The sequence below is a fragment of the Trematomus bernacchii genome, unplaced genomic scaffold (genome assembly GCF_902827165.1).
Source record: "Trematomus bernacchii unplaced genomic scaffold, fTreBer1.1, whole genome shotgun sequence".
In the NCBI taxonomy this organism is placed as follows: Eukaryota; Metazoa; Chordata; class Actinopteri; order Perciformes; family Nototheniidae; genus Trematomus; species Trematomus bernacchii.
In genome coordinates this window covers 10,408,687-10,425,029 of record NW_022988050.1, presented here as the reverse complement: position 1 = coordinate 10,425,029, position 16,343 = coordinate 10,408,687, and the positions used below count along the sequence as shown (strand labels likewise).

The 16,343-nt window shown below is 41.6% G+C and overlaps 1 protein-coding gene across 3 annotated transcripts in view; it reads left to right on the top strand.

The window, feature by feature from the left end:
* The window catches only part of usp54b (ubiquitin specific peptidase 54b), a 51,057-nt gene that overhangs the window by 7,407 nt on the left and 27,307 nt on the right, over positions 1-16,343 (top strand). For 2 of the 3 annotated variants that reach the window (XR_004555084.1, XM_034120170.1), the window contains exons 2-3: positions 4,542-5,168; positions 12,473-12,565. Coding sequence is in view for 2 of the 3 variants with exons in the window: in XM_034120170.1 (XP_033976061.1) it covers positions 5,007-5,168; positions 12,473-12,565 (255 nt within the window). In the remaining variant the exon portion in view is untranslated. Of the gene's footprint in view, positions 1-4,541; positions 5,169-6,224; positions 6,403-12,472; positions 12,566-16,343 lie in introns of those variants that run through there. The other variant, XM_034120171.1, reaches the window with a different exon arrangement.

The window sequence follows — 16,343 nt, the reverse complement described above, 5'->3', positions numbered from 1 at the left end:
CCGCACGGCAGAGTTTCCGTTAGCCGAAATCTAAAATTTCCGGTCAAAATTTCGCTTATTCGAGTGTCCTTTGACACTCAGGCAGTCATTAGCTAGAACTAGCTAGATCTGATCGATATGGACATAAACGCGAGTGAAGTCTAATCGGACAGGAGAGAGAGATCAGAGATCAGCTGCTGCTGACGGAGAAAAAGAGCCCTGCCTCTCCCCACCTCTGCTGCTAAATCCACCGTGGAGAATAATCAGAAGGGCAACCATGGAAACCATGCTCGGAAGTCTTCTTCACTGCTTTTGGTGTATTTTGTGGCGGAAGTACAGCGCCACTTACAGGCCCGGCATATGTACTACAGCGTCTCCAGCGGGTCGAGCGGTCTCGTGTGGAAGGACACGTTTCAGGTGCCTATTGCGTGTGGACGGAAGACTTTTTTGTTAATGATTTCGGTTCGTTTGCCTTACCGTTTTCGTGTAGTCAACAAATCCCACATTCTAAACACATGTCTATCAACAGTCCCCTAAGCCTTTTTGCTATCTAATTCAACCTCACTTGAGGCATACATTTTTTAAACAAGTCACACATATATAGAAATAGCAAGAATATTTAGTAACAGCCTTTGACAGCTGTGTCCTCTCATTTACAAAAACAAAAAAAACCTTAGTCCACATCTGTAATTACTATTACTAGATGGGCAGTGGCGTGTGGCGTAATGGATAGAGCCCTGGTGGATAGAGCCTTGGTGTGGGGGATCAGGGGGTCACAGGTTCAAAACCCACTGCAGTCAGCATGTCGTTGTGTCCCTGGGCAAGACACTTCACCCCAAATTGCTCCTGTATACATACAATCCCGTCCACAGTATGTAAGTCGCTTTGGATAAAAGTGTCTAACAAGTAACATGTAATGTAATTATGATTTGTTAGGAACCATTTTCAGTTGTGGATGAATACACATGTTGGTGCTCTAGTAGAGTATTGACAGCAGCATGATGGTGTCAGCAGGTCATTGATGGGTTTTTGTTGTTGGTTAACGATGGAGCTTTGTGTATAATATAACCATATATAAGATATATTGGGTTTTGGTTACACACACAACACTTGTAAGTAGGATCAGTTCATTGCTAGCTTTTGCAGATGTACTGTATGCAGAATATCACCAGACATGTCCTTTAATTTTTGTGTCACCTTGGTGGCCCTTTTTTTCGCACTCACAGGCCAGCTGTTAGGACTTTATACAAGAGGACAGCACAACACTGTCCCCAAACATGTTTTTAAGTGACCTTAAGTCAGTGTAAACGGTCAAGAGCCTGGGCTAAGGCTTATCTGATCCCACCTGAAAGCAGGCCTGGCCTTCCGTATTACTGTAACAAAGTAGAGAGAATATTAGAATAACATACTTGGATTGCATTGCATTGTAAAAGCTTTGTGTGGTGGTGGTGTATTAAACGCTATGGTGCCAATTGTGAGGGCTGCACAGTTACATCATATAATTTTATACAGAACATCTCTTTAATTCAGTCTGCCCTTTTTTGTAAAGTGAGAGACCTTTAAATAATGAATAGTTCTGAGGGATTGAATAATGCTAGCCTTTAATGTCAAATGTCTGTTCTGTTGAAGAGGTTCAAGGGTCTGTTCACAAAATTGCTAAAGAGCATATTTCCCACTTCTGTAACTAAGAGTTTTGGTATTATTTCCCATGCTTTCAACAAGCTGTTGACAGGAATATAGTCTGTGAACTGTTCAGGGTAGGACATTGTTTCTGGAAAGACAAACCTCTGTTCAAATGTCTTTTATTAAAGCTGTGAGCACCACAAACAAAATTACATGAATCTGAATTGTATTGGGGTTGCGACAGAACTCTTGAACATGGATACCTCACCACTTTGGCTAATTTAACTTCTAGCTAAAGTACTTTTTAAAATGTAGCTGTTCTTAGTGGTTAAACACATAATTGTCCTCTGACCTGTAGTGCTATTTTTGAATTTATATTTATAAGTGGGTATATTTCGGTAAGGGTCTGTGGATTATCTCGAGTAACAGGGTAATTATTAATGGTAATAGGCATTGCTGTTATGTTTTTCAAAATAAATTCATATAATTCCATTAGAAGGCAGAAAATGTGAACCATCTGCCATGTGGAAGTGTACTTGAGCAAGAAAAGTATCCGTAAAATTGTTCCGGTAGTTATGTCTACAGTATTGTAGAAAAACTCTTGAAGAAAAACTCACTTTGCCACCATTTCTCCATGCTCAAACTGAACTGGGCTTGATTTCCATAAGCCTCACAGACAACATATGCTGTGTCTGTGTCTGACAGAACAGCCAGTGTGTTCACCTGGACGGTGCACGTGGAAGCGCCTTCCATGTGTGTTCGCTGTCTGGCTGCTCCAGTGGTCCCGCTTCCTTATGCCTCCAGCGCAGGGTCAGGGAGTTTGATTGACTTGTGCCTTGACTCACTCTGGCTTCCAGGAACTCTCTACCATCAATACACATCATCATCACTCGCCAGCCCTGTGTATGTCTCAGTGTGTCTTAGTCTGTGTGTGTGTGTGTGCCTGTGTTTTTGTGTGTGTGTGTGTGTGTGTGTGTGTGTTTCTCAACCAGTGCAGCACAGTGTGTGTGTCTCTCAGTTAAATCACATTGTTCTGCTTGTCCCCCGCGTGCCTGCTGCTTGGCCTATTTCCATGGTAACTAGCTGAAGATCACACACACACACACACACACACACACACACACACACACACACACACACACCAAATAACAGGCGTTTGTGCGAGGGGGGGCTTGCCAGAGACATCTCAGTTGTGTGTGGCTGTAGGGTGCAGCCAGTCAGAGGGAGGATGTGTGATCACACACTCCACACAGGCTCAGCGGGAGACACACACACTCGCACACACACATGCACACACTGTATGCTGAGAGACAGAAGCTCAGGGTGCTGTTCAGTAGAGGAAAATGGCACACAGGGGCATGCCAGCCAAATCCCTTTATAACTCCTCTGGCAATTTGGATTTGTTTGTTTATGGATTAATGTATCCATTTAAAAAAAAAAATGGTGTACATAGATAAGTGTGGGAATTTGTCAGAGTGCAGTAGGTCTGTGTGACAGGTGGATGAACTGATTCATTTCACTTGCTGCCCTTGCCACGACGTCCCCCAACTCGCCACCCCAATCCCATGGGACTGTCTCTATGGCGCAGCATCCCTGCGCCCTCTGGCCTTTAGCCAAGGGGGTGCTATGGTGGCAACGCAGCCTGACAACCAGGCGAGGGAGCTTTGCCAAAAAGTGGTGAAGCTATAGGGGAAGAGAGGGGGGGCACTGCGGAGCCGTTAGCTACTGCTCTGTGGTGTTATGCAACTTCATGTACACACACCCACGCAAATGTATAGGGTGACAAACACACACAATCTGCTTCTTTTTTTCCCCCTCACACACATCCGGAAGCTGTGCATAGTGATGCTCAAACCAGTATAAGCTCCAGATAATGTCCCTAAGTACCGATTATGAAATGACATAACAGATTTCTCCGAACAGCCCCCGTTTGACTGATGCAGTGCTACACTGTTCAATGTGCTGATTTTAAGGAGTCATGTTACGAAGGCAAGAAGTATACGTTTCTGAGTCATTGATTTTTGGCCACTAGGGGACAGAGGAACATCAAAACAAGCAGACAGTCGCTTTTTAGACTAACCATCATGGCTACTAAAGTTGGCTGCTTAAATCCCACAGTGAACAAAATTAGCATTCTCTTAGTATTCTGTTTCTGTCCAACTATCAAATGTAATTCCAATATTTACTCTCCTTTCAACTCTATTTTGGTCCCCACCATCTTCTGAGAACTGCTAGCTTAGCTGTTAAATGTTCAAATAGCTAGTCACCTGTCTGCTGTTTGGTGCTGAGGAGTTTGTATGCTGTGGGTTTAACGAAAACAAGTTAAAGAATGAGACAAAACTATACTAAAAATGTCCAATAAAACCAAAACAATTATCTTAAGGGGCTAAAAGACCACAAAAAGCTTGAGCGATTGGTGTTTATCCTCTGTGATTTAGCCCTATTGACTATAGGATCGTTTTTTTTATACAGGTTTGATGTTTCTTTGATTTAATATGAATAGACAATGCAATACATATACTTTATACATAACCATGCCTGTCTGCCAAGCGCATTTGAAAATCAAACCACATTTTTGGAATAGGCTAGGTCAGTAGCCCCCGCAGTGAGCTAGCTAACACTATGGAGCGAAACTTGGCTTCCACAAGTTAAGGGTAGGCCATAATCATTATTGTCACTTGGCAATCTTCATTGCGTCTTCATTGATAGCAGCAGTGGTTGCATTTCTAAGCCATGAGAGGGCTTCGAACTCTAGTTTTAACAACCAAAACGGCAACAGTTTTTAACCACTTTACTTGCAATGTTTATACTTCTATTGAAACTCTCGTTAGACAGCATATTATGCAATGTTGTATAGTTAGAAGGCTCATATACAGCTTGTGTGTGCTCTTCTAGTTTTGTTTGCGCCGTTCTAACAAGTTTGCCTTTGTGTGTTACAGGCAAAGTGAAAGAGGATATAAAAGTGTTGAAGAGGTCCCCACCTGGGAGCAGAAGTGCCGCCTAAACAACCTTTATCTGCTAGGATCTGCCAAAGGACGAGTTGGACACACTCTCATGTCCTCAAACACAAACTGCTAAATCCAAGGAGCTAAAAAAAAGAAGAAGCCAACCGCTGGCTCCAGCAAGTGGACAGATTTTAAAGTAAAAACACGGCTGGACAGGGGAGGGTTGTATGGGTGCCAAATCCCCATCCAAGACTCACCGCATCTCCTCGATCTACGGCCTCCCTCCTCTTCCTCCCTCCTCTTCCTCCCTCCTCTTCCTCCCTCCATTGCCTCCTCCGCCTCAGCTCTTCTCTCATTCCACCTCGTTCTCTCTCATGGGAGTGACATAGAGGCCGTCGCTTGGTCTGCTGCCCCGCCCCTTCCCCGCCTCGCCGTGGAAACGGGGGGGTCCAGGTAGTAATGTCGTGGAAGAGGAACTACTTTGCGTCGGGTGGCGGTGGCGGAGCAGTAGGAGGGGTGCAGGGGCTGGTGACCCCGAGAACCATGACCTCTATTGCACCCAGCAAAGGCCTGAGCAACGAACCGGGACAGAACAGCTGCTTCCTCAACAGCGCTCTGCAGGTCAGTTGGATAAATGCACACACACACTAACTATGTAAGGACAACACAAACAAAGTTAATCAATACATTTTCATACTAGCAATGTTTTTTGAGGGTAACTTCTCGGAACATTATAATAATAGCTATAATGATACATTCTTGAAAAGATTATTGTTATGCATTACAGATATAATGCTAGTTTGTAATTTGGGTGGCTGCAGTGCAGGCCTGCTGGACATCACAAGATGAAACCAAATGTAGTCACTGAAATATTAAATATGATGACCTAATTTGATTTTATGACACTTACTAGTAATCCCCTCAAACTGGAGGGAGAAAAAAGGAAGAAAAACATGACTGGTTACCTGATGAGGGTGTGAAAAGATGAAAATGTGCTGGAAGACATTTCCATCACAATACTTTAAAAACAACTAACAATTAAAAAATACAACCTCCTATACTAAAAATATTTTCGCAGTAGTTTCCTGTATGATGTCTTAAATGACTACAGCTGTTTCGCTAATACTCTCCATTGCATACTGAGAAGATTTTAAAAGTCGCAATTTTTTTATCTTCATAATGTCAGACAGGAAATACTTTCTGCACCAACCGCACAATGCTAGCACACACACACTCATGCTCCCACAGTTTACATGCCCCCCCCCCCTCACACTGCAGTAAATTGATATTTAAGCACGGCAGGGATGAGATTAGGACCATATTATCGGGTGTTTGCGTGTTTCGGTGGGTTTTGGCACCGCTGCCAGTCTGGCTTCAGTGTGGACATCCAGTCTGTGTGTGAAGATGCTTACACTGCGCTGCTACTGCTGCAGCTCCTCTCTCTCTTTACACACACACAACTCGCTTCCCTCCTCCCAAGACTTCCAGCTGGCACAAACTTATGTTCTGTACACGCACACACACACACGCACGCACGCACACACACACACACACACACACACACACACACACACACACACACACACACACACACACACACACACACACACACACGAATGCCTCTTGACTACTGGCTTGAAGAGAGAGAGAGGAGTAGGGTGAAAAGGGAGGGCGATGATGGGGCAGAAGCTTAGGGAGAGTTGCAGAGCGCAGAGGGATAGACGAGAAGAAGAAAAGTTGCTGAAGGAGGAGAAGAGAAGAAAGAGGGATGAGGAGTATACAGTATGAAAAAGCTGAGGAGAAGAATAAAGGGGATACTGCTGGCAGAAAGAGTGGAAATAAAGAGTCTGATAAGGTAGGGGCAAAAACAAAAGAGCGTTTGTGGTGAGAGGATAAGAGAAAGATGAGAAGACAAAGTGAAGGACGTTAGGTTTATATGTGAAATGAAGAAGATGCCTCAACAAAGGAGGTGAAGCGGCTTCAACGGGGAGAGAAGTGGGCCAAGGACACACACACATGTACACACATGCACACACACACAGGAGAGAGGACACAGGCAAGTGAGGATAAACGTAGATGCTGTTTAGCTGTTTCCCAGTTTCTCTGTGCCGTGTTTGCATGTGATCGGTCTGCTTACATTATCTACATAGATTTGAGTTAGCCAACATGCGTGGGTGAAACATGAGAGTACAAGTTCATGTTAAGAATATCTCAAACTAGAATTTGCTTCCTTGGTCTATAAAATGTTAAAATGCAAAATGTAAAAAAATGTAAGTATCCATCGCATATTTACAGAGCTTCAAATGATGTCTTGAATATAAGGTTGGACAAAAACAGATACAACAGATAACAGCAAATCCTCAAATGTGAGAAACACTTTTTATTTTTTTACTTGAGAAATGTAATTGAATTACTGATTGGTGTAATTTAAGTTAATTTATTTCTCAAGTAAAAATATAATAAGTCCTGTGATTGAATCCGTTGTAGAGCTGCGTACATTTATTTTCATTATTGGTTAATCTGACGATTAGCAAAAAAAAAAAAAAATGTCCATCCCAGTTTCACAAAGTCCAAGGTGATGTCTTTAAATGTCCAAAACCCAAAGATTTTTATCTTAACATGACATAAAACAGTGAAAAGTAGAAGGTATTCATATCTGAGTGGCTGCAAACAGCAGTTTTTGCTAGAGCGATTAAGCTACTATCGAAATAGTTGATTGACTAATCAATAAGTTGACTAAGCAGTGCAGCTCTTATTTGCTGCAGCGATGTTTTCTCCTCAATGCACTTGATAGTAAGTGAAACAGGGTTGCTGCCCCCCTGGCCCCTGAGGGCCCCTCACTGCTGCAGTGGAGCTGCTGGATGGCAGCAGCAGCATTAGTAGTGTTCTTTTGGTTTGGATGTGTAACATTTAATGAGAGAAAGCAAGGTGCTGTGAGGTGAAGTGTATGTGCTCAGCATCTTCTCAAGATTTGAAAACACAAGTAAAAATAAAATAGCTGAGGAAGTAATAGGCATTAAAGGTGTGTGTGTGTGTGTGTGTGTGTGTGTGTGTGTGTGTGTGTGTGTGTTGTGTGTGTGTGTGTGTGTGTGTGTGTGTGTGTGTGTGTGTGTGTGTGTGTGTGTTGTGTGTGTGTGTGGTGTGTGTGTGTGTGGGTGTGTGTGTGTGTGTGTGTGTGTGTGTGTGTGTGTGTGTGTGTGTGGTGTGTGTGTGTGTGTTTGTGTGTGTGTTGTGTGTGTGTGTGTGTGTGTGTGTGTGTGTGTGTGTGTTGAATTCAGCAGTGAGGAAGAACATTAATAAGCCAGAATACCTTGTTTAATTATAGTCACATGTTTGCACTTCAAGCATAAACATTATTTTCAAATATCACATGTTTTATAGTATCTATCTATTTTCTGTTGAGGTATACAGTAGCTACTGTTTTTTAATCATGTGCCTTATACAGATGTAGTGTAACTAAATGTGACAATATGCTGCAAAAATCACTTCAATATTGGGTTCAATATCCCATAGTGTGGAAAACCTTTAAGAAGCAAGCAGACATTCATTTGATCTAAAGATACAGTATGACGCATGCAGTATCACAGATACTATATTACTACTATTTAGAAACAGAATCATGTCTCATGTTTAAGGCCGGTAGAAAAGAAACAGTATTTGCTCATAACAACTGCCATTATATTACATTTCCATGATTGGATTTCGACACTAGCAGCACTTGATAAAGGTAAAGCAAAATATCACAATTCTGGTTTAATATAGGACCTCTGATTAAAAGCAAAGTGTAATATACTCAGCAGGTGATGAAGATAGAGGATGAAGATAGAGCAGGTGCAAAGGTGGGCGTGGATGTCAGAGGATGATGAGAGGCTGAACAAATGACCTTCTTCACATAAGACATTTTGAACATGTCACAGTAAGAAAAGCAGAGCTGTGAATAATAAAATGATGGATCTACATTTGTATCTATCTGCTTCACTTTCAGGGTGCTAGTATCATGCATGCTGTCACACTGTAAGGACTGCTGGGCTTTTGCTACTATGACACGTCAGAATATCTGCTGTGAAAACCCATCAGCCAGCAGACAAATAACCGAGGTCAAAAGGGCAGCAAAATTAAGAACTGACTGTCGTCATGGCAGCAGTATCATGTGATGCACAAAAAGCAGGAATAGGAGGTAATGGGAGACAGGAACAGGAGGAGGTGCAGGAACAACCGTGTAAGGCAGGGTGACAGCCAGTCAGATCAGATAGATGCCTTTATTGTGTTAATTGAATGCAACTTGAGAAAATCCTTGGGAGTTTAGCCTTTGCAGACTATTTACATAAATAACACCCAAAAAAGCATAATATGTCCCCTTTGAACAAAGCAAATACACAGAAATGCATGATAACACATTTCTAAATCTTGTCTGTTGTTACTATATCAGTAAAAAGAGCTATAAAATGAAATGTTTGACTTTGAATTCATAAACCAAAAACTATACTGAGAGTTTATTGTACTGTGTTATGTACTGAAAGGTGTAAATGCTATAGTTCTATTTGGTGTGGTATGAACAATAGCTTATGTTGGCTAATCTTAGCAATCTTCCAATAGATATAGCTGTGTAACTGTACATACTTAACTGTACACACTACCCTTAACCACTATTCCATAACAGTGACTTTTGGCCACAGTTGCTGCTAATCATTAAAAGTTTTTTGACAGTTGAGGTCCCTCAGGGCAAACATGGTCTCTAACTTCGGCTTGTTTTCGGCTCATTCAATTGTGATGTGTGTTGTACCAGAATGTCATGTTGTGGTTATCCACCAAATATGTTGAAATTGGCCTGGTGGATTTGTTCGGTAACGGCATAAAAGTGCGAGAAATCTGCAAACATGGCAACATAGCAACTGAAGATAATTCTTGAATTAGCGCGGTATTAAATATTCTCCTTAAAGCTTTTTATCTCACACTTTCCTTTTGTCTTGACAAACAATGAGACAGCAACTCCTCTCTCAAGATTACTACAGCCAATCAAATACCGGCTTTTGTCATTACATGAACATCAAGCAGCTACAAGATAACATAACGATAAAAACATCGGCTGGTAGTCAATTTCTATTCTGTGTACGTTTCCATCACTTTGTAAGTTAGTTAATTATATATAGTACTTCCTAGGTTATTATAATTTTAAATAGCCAAATATGGAATCAAACTCTAACCCTAACTGTACTTAGGGTTAGAGTTTAATAGCAATCAAAAATAGCAATATCAGCGATATCCTTCTACAGTGATAGTAAAATAACTTCTACTGTCTTCATTGCGGTGACATTTTTACTGTCAACAGAATTTCCTTTTGTTACAGTGTAGTTTCCTTTCTCTGAGATCCTCCTGCGGATAAAACAAGAGGAGCTCAAAGGGAAGGGAGGGAACAACAAGCGAGACAAATGGAAGGAAAGCAGAGAAAGAGATAGATGTGGTTAATAGGAGGAGAAGAAGAGATGGATCTGATGGAGAGAGATGGGCATGGAGAGAGTGTGCCCTCCTTGTGGCTGCTGCAGTGCTGTGCAGGACGCCCATTCATCACGACCAAATGAACTACAGAGAGAGGAGGGGCAAACAGAGAGGGGGGGGGGGAAGTTAGAACGCATACACTAGCGTCAGCATGCAGTCTGTCATCCTCCGCCCCCTTCTTCCCTCCTCACCACTCACACACACAGTGCAGACTTGTATTGCTAAGGTTGCCTCACATATTGGTTTTGTGTGTATCTTGCGTGTGTTTAGACCTGTGCGCACTGTAAGTGTGTGTGTGCTGCAGAGAAGCCTCAGGGACAGTGTTCTGTCAATATTATCTTTCAGCATACGGAATAGTGAGAGTTCTTTCCTCTAATTACGCACCAGAGAGAGAGGAGGCCTGCTTCATGCAGACCTCTTCTCTATAGTTTCAAAATGTCTCTTTTCTGTTGTGCTGGTAGATTTCTGTCTATCTGTCCCACTGGATCTCTCCATCTGAATATACACAAAGTAGAAAACACACTCAGTGGGATATGCTGGGGAAACAATTAGCTGAAAATGGTTGAAAGCAACACAGAGCTGCATGCAGGGGTGTTGATTCTCTGTAACCATCTCACTTTATACAATGGGAGTTAAAAGTTATTAATTATTTTCTGTTTGAAGCTTCTGGGTGGATTTCTCCCCTAACTCTACCCATTTGGGTTACTTTACAAAGCATTTAAAGGTAGACAAAACATCTATTATAGTCATGAATAAACAAAAGAACAATCATTTACTACAGTGCTGACACCAGGATGGTAGCATCATTTTTCTATTATGCAAATGAAATCAAGAAGGCTCAAAACAAAATCATTTGGCTCCCTGAACTGAAAATATATCAGAACAGCTTCGACATTTTCAACATGTGACTGAACGGAAACAATGGTCTGTTATTCTGACAGTAGCATCTGAGATCTCACATGCACAATGTATTAAGATCGCACATTTTCCTTTTTTAAACACTGTAAAAATAACATTTTTCTTTCAAAACTTTACGTCACTCGCTCTGTCAGTTGCTATTTCTGACTGCTGTGCACCCAGAAAGCATGTTGTGTTACTATGGTAACTGGCAACCATGAGCTGTCATGTCACCAATCTCAGCGACGGCACACTGTACAGTAACTGCATATTTAACAAGATGCTTTTTATATCTGTTCCAAGACATGAGAGTTGTAGCCAATGTAAGTACAGTAAGCCTTGTTTTAATGGTGTTATAATAAACGTTGTTACAATGGTAAGATAAGAACATATCAATAATTATCTCAATCTACTGTACATCAGTGGTAACCAAAATAAGAACTTACCAAGATAAACATGCATTCTTTTAAAAACTGAAATACGGTGGCTGACAGGCAAACACGTTACAACGGCCCAGAACAATTAGGAGGAATGCAACGCAGTTTCAAAAACTATGCAAATAAAAAACTGGCGCTTGTTGATATTCGGGGATTTAGAAGTTGGCCAACTGTCAAAATGTACGTTTTATTGGCTTATTTAAACGATGTGATCGCTTGATTCCTAATGATATTCTTGCAGATCTGCTGTAAGCTAGCTAACGTAGCTAAACGAATCATTTTAAATATACTGACAAACACGAACAGATATGAAATAGAATAACTCTGCGAGAGTGACAGTTGGCCAACTTTATAATCTCCAAACGTCAACAAGTGCTCCCGTCCCAGCTGTGTGCATCACTTTTTAGTGTCCCCGTTTCCGTTGTGTTTTGAGCTTCTTGCAGTGTTTCTTTATTCGCGTGCAGTTTGAGTTTGCAGCGTTTCGTTTTATGCCGCGCTTCAGTAAACGCTGCACATGTTTCGTCAAGATGGTGAATGTTTTTTGTAAATGCTGCGCATGTTTCGTCAAGATATTTCTTCATTTGTTAGTGTTTCAGAACATTTGTGTGCTTTTTATCTGCTTTGTTTTTGAAACTGCAGTGCTTTTCTCCCAATGGAAGTATTTTGGGCCGCTGCAGCGCGTTTGCACCGGTCGGCCACCGTACTCAAAGTTCAAGCAGGAAAAAAGCAACATCATGCGAAAGAAACAAGTTGCAAACCCTTAAGAAAGTTAAAATATTAACTATTACAAGTTTTGCCTGGACTGTCCTTTTTCTCTTTGAAGCACACTGGATGACAACTCATCCATAGGACTGACGAAACACAATTACACATTTAAATATTAACAAACTGCTGTTGCTGAGAGAAAGAAGACAAAAAAAGAGAGAGGAAGGCGACCAACACAAGAAAAACAGAAGAAGCAAAAAGGCCTCAGTTCCAGTGAGACCTGGGACAAAACATCTCATAAATTGTAGCTAACTAAAATAAACAATATATCTAATTCAAAAGTAAATACAATTCCTTTATTTGTGAGTACATGCGTGTTTTGTCTCTCAGGTTCTGTGGCATCTCGACATCTTCCGCAGAAGCTTCCGACAGCTGACCACACACAAGTGCATGGAGGACTCGTGTATCTTTTGTGCTTTAAAGGTAAAACACACTCTCTCTGTGTTCTCTTTTTACTGTAGTGGCCATTACTCTGCTGTGTTGTCGGTGACACGGTGGTTATCTCAGTTTCTCTCCTGTTGTCAGAAATGTAAACCAGACGGTCGTTACTGAAGTGGTTTACCTCACTTATATGAGGTACTTTGCTTAAGTGTTTCCCTTTCACTTCCTACATTTCCTCCGACACATGGGGGATACACGGTGCTGCATTTATCTGACAGCTAGAGTCGGCAGCTTTTCCCTCCATTCTTTTATTCCATCTTTTTGTTTGGATACCCAGAGGTACTGTTGGAGAGAACTATCTCCTCACAAACACAGCTGGGGGGGATTCTTGCAGGGTGTTATGTAACTGCTGAAAACAATACCTTTGATAGTTGTTATAACTATAAAAGAGCTTTTGATCACAGAAATGAAAACAAGTACCCGCTTCACTTATACACTTCTGATAGTCAACATAGAATTTACATAAAATGAAGTTTACCTGTTTATAATAATACCTGTATATCATTTGTTACTGACCACTCACCATTACTCATGTCTCGTCGTTTACTTTTTTCGTACCCTTTTTCTTCATTTGTAGTATGACACGTTGAGGAAGTGTGACATTTGTGGCAAGGGAGTTGGGCATTGTCTCCAGTTCTTAACATACAGTGTTAAAAAACAGCGGTAGTATGAATGATAGTGTTATTTCTTCTCATGAATGGTTTACTTTCCCTTTAACCCTTTGGTTTGCGAAACCTTGTTAAGACTTGCACGAGACTCATTGCGTAAAAACCTATCCTCACAACAGTTTTACAAATGAAGGGTTACCAACTAAACACAACTTTAAAATGTCCTCCCTAAACTCAACACTTGCGCCGAGACATGCATAAATGTTTATTAATTTGCGAAACTACAGTACAACACTTCACTACAGCACTACAACTACAACAGCCCCAGACATAAAACACTAAAATAATGTTTCGTTATTATGATTTTTTAATGTTTAATCACGCTATAACTAATTAAAACTGGGGTTTGGTTTGGTTTGATTTAAAGGATTTACTGACATGATCCGAGCTTGTTCTGAATTTTCGGCTCATCCTACTCCTTAGGTTCCTTTCTTTGTTGTATCACCTTGTTATCTCCCCTTTCCTTCTACCCTTATAAACTCTTGTTTCCTTTATCAAATTACTCTCATCTTCCTCAAAATTAGTATTGTATTCTTAATACTTTATATTTTCCTTTTAACCATTTGAATGCAGGACTTAGGGAAGTTTTTCCCTCTTGTCTTACTTTTCTCTCCTTCCTCCATTTCTATGCAACAGATACTTTTTCCCTCTGAAGAGCTGCGTTACAGAAAGGTTTTAGAAAGAGCGCACAGTGTACAGTTTTATAGCTTTTAGTCTCAGGTTGAAGCACTGTTGTGTTCCTGCAGCTGCTGATGGGAAGTAACCACACAGCAGATGAAGATGATGAAACTCTGGTAATGAACGAGCCTCATGCAGCTCTGTTCCAGCCATTTGTTGCATCAATGATGACAAATATGTGTCTGAGTGAAGGAAAGTGTTGTGTGTAATGTACTGCGTGTGTGTGTGTATGTGTGTGTGTCTCGCAGTGTCGTTGTGTGTGTTCTACTGTTCTGTCTCCAGCGCTTCTCTGTAATTAATTGGCTGACTGAAAGCGCTGAGCCAGCAGAGCCCACGTCGCGATGCTACACACACACACACACACACACACACACACACACCTATGCATGCACACACAACTTACTAGCATGCTGCACACGTTATGCTGCTATACACATACACCTTGAGGTGCTCACAAATCTTTCCATCCACACTGGGATACACACACACACACACACACACACACACACACACACACACACACACACACACACACACACACACACACACAGATGCTTGTGGGTGTACAAATGAAAGGTATTGTCACCCCGTTAAGTGTTCACATTTTCCTGTCAGTTTTCATTAACCGTCCTGTCAGCGTCTCTCTTTTGTCAGAGGCAGATGTAGCGTTGTTCTTACAGTCTGTTTGTAGCTGCGGCCCCTACGGCAAAGCAGATAAAAGTCCCGTATAAATGGGCAAGACACGCGCCAAATTGAACTTTTAACGGCATGTTAAATTCTCAATTTTAGAGAAACCTAAAGAGATAAATGAGGATTATGGGTTTCTTTTATTTTGGAGCGAATTGTTTGTGGTTTTGTGTTTACTATCTGCGGCAGATAAAGACGCCCGCCCTGGTAGTAAACATAAGTTCAGAGGCTGCCTGTGGCTATCCCTTCAGAAATCACTGCAACACTTTATCTCTCTCAACAGCAAAGCACTCACGCACATGCACAGACGCAGATTCCTGAACACACACACGCACACACACACACACACACACACACACACACACACACACACACACACACACACACACACACACACACACACACACACACACACACACAGAAAAAGAAGAGAGGAGGTGGTGGGATAGAAGAAAAGAGAAAGATGAATGAATGTAGGAGCCGGTGTAGATTGCTCCTGTCTCACACACACACACACACCACACACCACACACACCTCCCTCTCTTACTCACTTGGCCTCATCCTTTCCTGTTCTCCTCCTCTCCTCCCTCCCCCCTCCCTCCCTCTCTCTGTAGGGTATATTCCCCCTCCATTCTCCTTGGCGCATTGCTGCAGTCAGCACAGCCACCATCACACACACACACACACACACACACACACACACACACACACACACACACACACACACACACACACACACACACACACACACACACACACACACACACCCCTTCTCAGTGCGACTGCATTACCTTTCCCATTGCCAACACACTCAGCCACACTCACAGACTGAAGCCTATTGTTTTATAACACCCAATCTGTTCAAAGCCATCTTGCTTCCAAAATGACAATTGTGGGTTCAGAATTTTCTTAAATAACCAAAGACAAAAAGAAGGGATATAGAACTAGAAAACAGAGTAAAGAAGAGGGTCTGCAGATAGGAAAAGTTTTGAGTAAAAAGAGGTTATGTCAAAGCAGTTACAACTGGTGCTTTAACCTGTCTCTGTGGGGGATCTATAGTAGAGAGGTCATGGTAGATTGTTGGATGTACAAAAGACAAAGATTTGCGTCCTATCTTGGATTTATGCTACTAAATCACGAGTGATATTTGTGGAGTTGCAAAGAAGTGAGCTAACCAGACGGCTGCAGCCTGCTGCTCAACTATTTATCTTAGCAGTTTGAGGCTACGTTAGCCGCTACTAGCATAAGACGCGTACATCTCCGACGGGAATGCAGGCATCAAGTTTTGGAAAGAGAGGAGAAAGCGTGGAATAAAAAACACCACGCTCTGGTTGTTCTGCAGCATCATATTTGATCATGATTTCTTAAGAAATATTAGCTTTAGTCGAGTTAAATTATTGTCAGTTAGTTAAAATGTTATAATGTTAGAAAAGTATTGAAACATCCATAAAAGAAAATTCCCTCTCGCTGCGCATTTATTCAGTAACTTCAGGTAGTCAATACACTAATCAAACTGGAATAAAGAAATAGTCATTCTTGCTTATTTACAAGATGTATTTAACTTTCTGCTAAAGCTGTGCTTGACTTCACACTGCAACTAAAACGGACCAGTGTGGATACAAAAAACCACAAGTCCGTGCTGATGAACTGTTAGAATATACGGTGTCCCTCAATAACATGTTTGTCAGCCTTCAGGACACCGAGCACCTGCTGCTTTTCACTCCAG